This window comes from Aspergillus piperis (assembly GCF_003184755.1).
Source record: "Aspergillus piperis CBS 112811 unplaced genomic scaffold BO85scaffold_38, whole genome shotgun sequence".
NCBI classification, from domain to species: Eukaryota; Fungi; Ascomycota; class Eurotiomycetes; order Eurotiales; family Aspergillaceae; genus Aspergillus; species Aspergillus piperis.
In genome coordinates, this window is record NW_020291628.1 from 175,134 (window position 1) to 182,461 (window position 7,328).

The 7,328-nt window shown below is 46.3% G+C and overlaps 2 protein-coding genes and 1 non-coding gene across 3 annotated transcripts; 1 reads left to right on the plus strand and 2 right to left on the minus strand.

Moving 5' to 3' along the window:
- Positions 1 to 74: 74 nt before the first annotated feature.
- BO85DRAFT_385305 (cytochrome P450) lies at positions 75 to 1,968 on the minus strand (the record flags this gene model as incomplete). The annotated part of the gene is made up of 9 exons (XM_025656589.1): positions 75 to 138; positions 188 to 258; positions 314 to 332; positions 394 to 448; positions 495 to 606; positions 659 to 1,281; positions 1,334 to 1,585; positions 1,639 to 1,676; positions 1,727 to 1,968. 9 exons carry the CDS (start codon positions 1,966 to 1,968, stop codon positions 75 to 77), a joined length of 1,476 nt encoding a protein of 491 aa, XP_025509848.1.
- Positions 1,969 to 4,743: 2,775 nt separating this feature from the next.
- BO85DRAFT_385233 (cholinesterase) lies at positions 4,744 to 6,456 on the plus strand (the record flags this gene model as incomplete). Its single annotated transcript, XM_025656586.1, has 1 exon — positions 4,744 to 6,456. The coding sequence occupies one exon, from the start codon at positions 4,744 to 4,746 to the stop codon at positions 6,454 to 6,456; it is 1,713 nt and encodes a 570-aa protein (XP_025509849.1).
- An 800-nt stretch (positions 6,457 to 7,256) lies between these two features.
- Positions 7,257 to 7,328, minus strand: BO85DRAFT_t283. Its single transcript has one exon. It is a non-coding gene; the product is annotated as a tRNA-Val (tRNA).

Here is a 7,328-nt window from a genome sequence, read left to right on the forward strand (position 1 = left end):
TTTGTCATGTACCGTGCCCAGTCTATGGACGCATCTTCTCCGGTCATTGAAGCGATCTTGAACTAGGTGCCGTCTCACGCCACTGCTCTCTGTCGCGGACTTAAGAGAACATTAAGTCCTTTGATAAAGATTAAGCCTCTGCAGCAGGTTAGTAGACCCTGCCACGACGGTTGACCATGAAACTTACCCGCTCTCATCCGTCACTTTAGCACCTGGTGCCAATTGAATGTTGTAGCGCATAAGAAGGGTGGGAACGAGCTAAGTCGAGATTAGTATACCGGCGTTAGTAAAGATACAGGGAAGCAGGCTATACCTTTGACATCTCTAGCCAACTTATGTCTGAGAAGGGTGTCAGCATTGTCATCACAACCAGTCAACATTTGGCCAAAAGACTCACTCCTTCCAACGCAAGTGCGGGAACCACCGCCAAATGAGAAATAGAATCGTTCTGAAACAGTATGAGCAGTTGCCTCTATACCGGTCGGATTACTTACTGAGATTTCCCACATCCCCTTCCAGCCACCTCTCCGGACGGAATTCCTCAAAGTCAGGACCCCATATCTCGGGGAGGCGGTGAATTACCCACGCAGATGACCCGACCACCGTCTGAACTTATGTTACAAGAGGCGCTCAAACATGAGAAGCAGGAGAAACTTACGCCCTCTGGAACATAGTACTTTCCAACCTTCATACCCCCCTCTGGGACATCACGGTTCAGCTGAAGTCCAGCAGCAGGATACAGTCGGAGCGCCTCATACATCACAGCCTGCAGATAGGGACAGGATTCTGCTTGCTGGAATGTTACCAGATCACTAAGCTCTCCGGCGGCTCTCTTCTCTTCCAACTCTTGCATCAGCCTCTGGTAGACGGTCGGATTTTTCAGCAGGAGATAAAATATCGCATTGAGCGATGTCGCCGTCGTATCTGAGCCGGCAAACACATTTGCAGTCAACATATATGCCATGTCCGTATCACTGAATTGAGGCTTGGTCTTCTGAATTGCAAACAGCTGGTTTACGATATCTCGGTCATCACCACCCCGGTCTTTCCGCGAGACGATCTCTTGAGCTGCAAATTGGTAAAAGTAGCCATTTCGATCATTGGCTGCCAACCAATTCCCAATATAGGGCTTGAGCACTTGATGAAGATCGTAGAACCAGGGTACGTTCATGAGCCAGGACATTGACCGCAACGATTGCTTGAGCCGAGAAAACACGCCGTCGTCGTTCCCGGCAGTGACATAGCCAAACGGGCGTGAGAAACTGACTGCACCGATTACATCTTTATAATCATACGTCAATGAAGCCCACAGTTGGATGCACAACGTACGTACCAAATGCGAACAATTGCAGAAATACTCCAAGGTCAACAACCCCGGACAGGGTGTCCAGCTTTTGCACCATGGTCGTGAGGAGAGAGCTGACATTGGGCTCGAGATGAACCATCGAGTCCATTGAATAAGCACGTGCAACGAGCTTCCTCTGTTCGCCATGTATCTTTTCGTTCCGTTGGCGGAAGAGGTCAAAGGCGTGAATCTCTTTTGGGACGCTATATGACGCGGATTTGGCGAATTTTCCTCCCGCCTCTACCGACATTTAGTGGAGCCTTGAATTATTGGAACATGTTTAAGAAACTTACTATATATTTCCCTGAACGCTGTTGGGTCCGCTACGCTCCTGGATATACGCTCAGTTACGAGTTCAGCGCCACGCAAGGGCAAACTAACAACACGTTTGGTCCTGTGCGTACCACTGCACCATACTTCCGATGAAGTGCAAGGTACTTGCGATGGGCTTGTCCCTCGTAGGTGAGGTATGCCCGATGCCAGTTGGTAAGCTTGGCCAAAAAGGGGCCTGGAATCCGGGCCAAAGGAGACAGAAAGCATTGGTAAATAACATAGCCGCCAGTGCCGAGAAGCAAAAGTATGCCAGCGGCGAAAGCATTGAAAAATAGGGATAATAGCTGCATTATGGGCGATCCAGCTGTCAGTTTGGAAAGGCACACAATCAAGCTTTGAGCGGGGAGCGGATGATGAAGGGTATTTATGGGTGATGAGCGGCAGCTTGATGGTTAGACATATGAACTAATGCAGAAGCACAGGTGCATTGTCTGCGCTGCCCTCCTAGATCCAGAGTGTTAGAATTGCTATGCAGCTAAGGTCCGACACACGTAGCAGAGGGTTGAATACCTTGTCGTCGCTCTAGTGAGGGGAAATATCGGTGGCAGCGGGATATTCGGTACTATGCACAAAACTGCCAGCATAGGAGTAGCACAAGACTCAAGCTAGTCGGGGGCCGCGCCAACTCCCTGCTTCGATGTTCTGCAACCGACATCTCCGCACCAAGCTAGGCCTCTTGCCCCACAGCAACGGTGATCTGCCGAAGACAATGGCGCGTTATTGTGCCAGCCACCCGCAATATCCAATCATTTATCCGCCATATCGCATATCCAAGGCCTCAGTGTTGCTGTCAATGTCTCACCGCCATCCCCGCCTTGAATGAAGTGGGACTGTGTCCATGTGGAAGTTCAGGAAGCAGACCGCACTCGAGATAATTCTCGTACATTGTCGGTAGACGCATATACTTTCGTTCACCAGTACTGGCCGGGTTATGAGGTGAAACCAAACTTGGGCTCTAATTTTGAATCTGAAACCATCCTGTTTCTCTTTATCAACAGGCAGGAAGGTGAGGGGCATGAGATCTCCGTGGATTGAATAAACCAACACTAGGGCCGGGCTCCGACTCTTGATGTATTTGGAATCTGAACTGTGTCTTGCAATCGAGAGCATGTGGCTTGGCCCCCGATGGGCCGTCACAAGGAGAGAGCTTATAATGTGTCTGTAGCAGAGATCAGCTACGATGCACATGACCTTCGTAACTGCAGCTTGTTCTGCATTAGGATTATAGTATCTACGATATTAGCAAATTACAATCATTTTGGGTGAAACTTACCAATTTGGGATTAAGTGTACCTCGTCATAGCGTTGAGCCATACTCTACAACTTCGAACAAGCAATGAAACAGTTTCGGAGAAGGTTTGTCGTTGAAGATTTCACAATGTGCTTGATAATTTAGGTGAACTTTAAGTTGTTTAAGGCAACTTCTGCCAATTGTTTCGAGTGATAGGTCTGCTGTGGCATTCTTGGTCTGCGCATAGGTAAGGTATACTAGCTTAGACAGGTATAAGAATAAGGATTGGATTGTTCTGAACTGGAGCCTTTATAACAAGCCATTCAGTATATACTCTTAAAGCCAATAATCAAGCACATACGACCACAGGGTGTGGAAAACAGGGGCTTCCCATCTGCTCAGCCGTACTCCGTAATACTAGCCACATCGCTACTTGTTTATTTTCTGTTGCCTCAGCGTCGTCGTTGTACTTACAACATCCAGTAGTTCTAAACTACTTTTGATGCCTTCCGCATACCATGCCAACTAACGGAATGTCAAGTGTAACATCGATTTCTGTGCCCAATTGTTGGGCATGAATTCGGTAAGGCTAAACAAGTAACGGATCTCTCCATTCTACCAAAAGCTCATCGCAGGGATAACTGCTTGTCAATTTCAGTGTTTCCATGTCAGCATGACCTGCTCCCGGACAGATTGAGACACATGGTGGGACTGATACAATCTTATGCAACAGCACAGAGTATTATGATAGGTCTATAGCTCAAGAAGAGACCGGAGTTCAATTGATTGCGTATGAGAGGCAAGTTACCCAAGGTGCGACCGCCTGATCTCTTTTACGCAGATGCAAGAGCACAGCTGGCATGTGCCCCATTTAGCTGTTGTAGCGGCGAGATGTCCATCGAGGCTGAAGGCCAGTTAGAGTAGATGCCGGGAGAATGTCATGATAACGTAACCCACGGTTAAGCGGCCCACACGGTTAGGCAGCCCAGCTGGTAATACTATATAAATCACTCTTTTAAACACAAGATATCTCAATCATTATAAGTCTAGAAGACTCAATATTGCATAAATAAATAAGAAAATAATATAAATAACTATTTAATACCTACAAAAAATCTATCTAAGTCTCAATAGTATCTTATCTATTATAATATATGTATTTTATCTGTAATTTTAGACACATCGATATATTCCATATTAAAAAATCTTTGAAAATCCGGAAAAATAATATATCATTCTTCATGCTATATACTATTTATATATGAAGTTAGAACCATTTTAGTCAGTGCAGTATTGATTGAAATATAAGAGATTCAAAAACACGTAGTACATATAGAATAACCAGATGGGCCGCATAACCGTGGGCTACGTTATTATGATATTATTAGTTTAATGGATAAGGATTGTCATTTGATCTGGTGTAGTCATCATTGAGCGCATTCTGCCTGGCCTCGCTAGTACAATGGCCTAGCGTCCGTAACATTGTTGTTGATGACCTCATGACTCCAGATACTGCTCTATACCCCAAGCCTGTGCTTCCGTTCGCGGGTCGTTCTGGATGGAAGGAGTTGGAGACTTCTGCACACGTCTTGCTCAAAACCCTAAATACCACCCCGTGCATTGAAGAAATCCGCGCTGCTATTACATCGCTGTGAGGTGATCAATGTAATCTCCGCGGGTCTGTATCAGATACTCAACATTCCCTCATAGTGTAAGGATCATTGACTTGAACTCGTACAATTATATAATTCTCAACAATGCTGGAACGGACTCGACCTACTGGCGGACAGTACTATCCTCTGCTAGTACCCATAACCTCAAATATACCACCACAATGCGATTTCCTTACCAGTGGGCTTTATTTGCCACAAATACGTGGAAACACCTGGACTCCCCTTCATCCGTAGTCATAGCTCCTTCTCCTTCAGCTACAATAATCGGAGAGAGCGAGGACACGAATGTCCAGGTGTTCAAAGGCATTCCATATGCGAAGCCTCCCGTCGACTCCCTTCGTCTTCGGCCTCCCGAACCAATAACCACGGACTTGGGCACCGTCCAGGCAACGGACTACCCTGCAGCATGTCCCCAGATGGACGTAGCGGAGTCTAAATGTGTTCCCTTGCCGCCCAATGTTGCTTCTCTTGTGGGACCGACAGTCCCGAAACCTCAAAGGATCAGTGAGGATTGTCTGACATTGAATATATGGCGGCCAGCAGATGCTAAGCCAGATTCAAAGCTCCCGGTCCTCTTCTGGATCTATGGCGGTAGTTTTGAAGTCGGAAGCTCCATGGACCTTTTAGGGACGCCTATTGTCAATGAATCCATTAAGCAGTCTATGCCAATAATATTTGTTAGCGCCAATTACCGTCTGGGTGGTTTCGGATTTCTGCCCGGAAAAGAGGTGAAAGATGCTGGAGTGGGCAACCTCGGTCTGCAGGACCAGCGTCAGGCGCTGAAATGGGTGGCAGATAATATCGAGTCTTTTGGTGGTGATCCTGACAAAGTGACAATCTGGGGTCAGTCTGCCGGTGCTCATTCAGTCTTCCATCAAATGGCACTGTACAATGGCGACATCACATATCATGAGAAACCCCTGTTCCGGGGAGGGATCATGAATTCTGGCAATACCTGGCCTGTCAATCCGGTGGATGGAAAGAGAGGTCAAGCGGTATATAAGCAGGTTGTCGACACGGCTGGCTGCTCCTCAGCTGATGATACCTTGTCCTGTCTGCGTGACTTGCCCTATGAGGACTTCCTTAAGGCTTCCAATTCTGTCCCAAGTCGCTCGGGATATTACTCTCTTTCTCTATCCTATTTGCCCCGACCGGATGGCAAGGTGGTTACTGCTTCCCCTGACGAAGCCGCTAATACCGGAGCCTACGCCGAGGTACCATTTATTGTCGGGAATCCGGAAGACGATGGAGCAGTAGTGGTATTCAATCAGACCAATATTACCACACAAGCAGAAGTGAGCGACTACCTCCGGAACTATTACTTCTTGGACGCGAGCAAGGAGCAAATGGACGAATTTGTTTCCATCTACGATGATGATGCTGAGTATGGTGCACCATTTCATACACCACCATCAAATTCGCTGTATCCTCAATCCAAGCGTCTGGGTGCTATCCTGGGAGACGTCAGCGTCCTCCAAACCAGACGGTTTATTCTGTCTTACAACCAGAAGAACCGACCAGACAACGGAGCATGGTCGTTCATCACATCTATCTTTAAGGGTACTCCATTTCTGGGCACCTTCCATGGTAGCGAGTTGTATATTCGCGAGGTCTATGATATGCTTGTACAGAATTTTCCGGACCTTTTTACTGGAGATGCTGAAAGCATGGTGTCCTCGATGTGGTCATACTATCTCTCTTTCATAACCTATCAGGACCCAAATAAGAGCAACCAGACTCTGCAGTGGCCGCAGTGGGCGGACAACGAGGAGCTGATGCATTTTGGTCGGGATAAAGATGACATCATTGTGGATGATTTCCGAGCTAATGCTACAAAATTCATCGTTGACAACGTCGCTTATTTACGCCTCTGATAGGATACTGCCATAATTTTATATTCAAATTTTTCACTTGACACTATGATATGGAGACACGGGCGCTAGCTAAAAATCGGTTGATTGGGTATGACTTATATCACAATATTAGCATTCCCGCTTCAGTCCATTCAATTACGAATAAGCGATGTCAAAATTATTATTCTCCTTATATTCCACGTTGGCAAGCAGTATCCTATCTATATTTTCAAGTCCCAAAGCAGACCCGCATGTTGGATTGTGAGAGCCTATCAAATATGTCCCTTTTGGTGCATCTAAACTAGAATATCGAACATGAGGAGGGAAAGGAAGAAGCAAAGGGGGGAAAAAAGTACATAATACATATAAACAATGAAAATTAAAGAAGCAAAGCAAAATAAACATAGGAAAAAAAAAATTATATCTTATAATTCAGTCATATGTCACCAAACACTACTCATTATTATATTATCCTTCCTTACTAAGACCGGTTGTTCTCAACTAGGAGAATGTTATTATTTTCATAATCTAAATAAGCATCAAGTTGCCTCGGCTTTGTCGATACCTGGTTACTTACGTTGGGCAACAGGGTGCGTAGTGAACTATGGCTGGATGTTCGAATACCCTGTGGCGGGGGGGGGTAGCGACTACAACATGATCACATGTGGCACTTAGGAAGCAGCACTCAAGAAGCTCTCCTGATGGCAATGATCATTAGGTTAGTGGTGTTGTAGCCTTATCGAGGCGGGTGTGGGTGGATACTGTATGCTTTACGGGATACTAAACATACGTGGGGCAAAAAAAAAACCCTCCAAAAAAGATGACCAGACTGGGGCTCGATCCCAGGACCTTATCGGTGTTAACGATACGTGATAACCAACTACACCATCCGG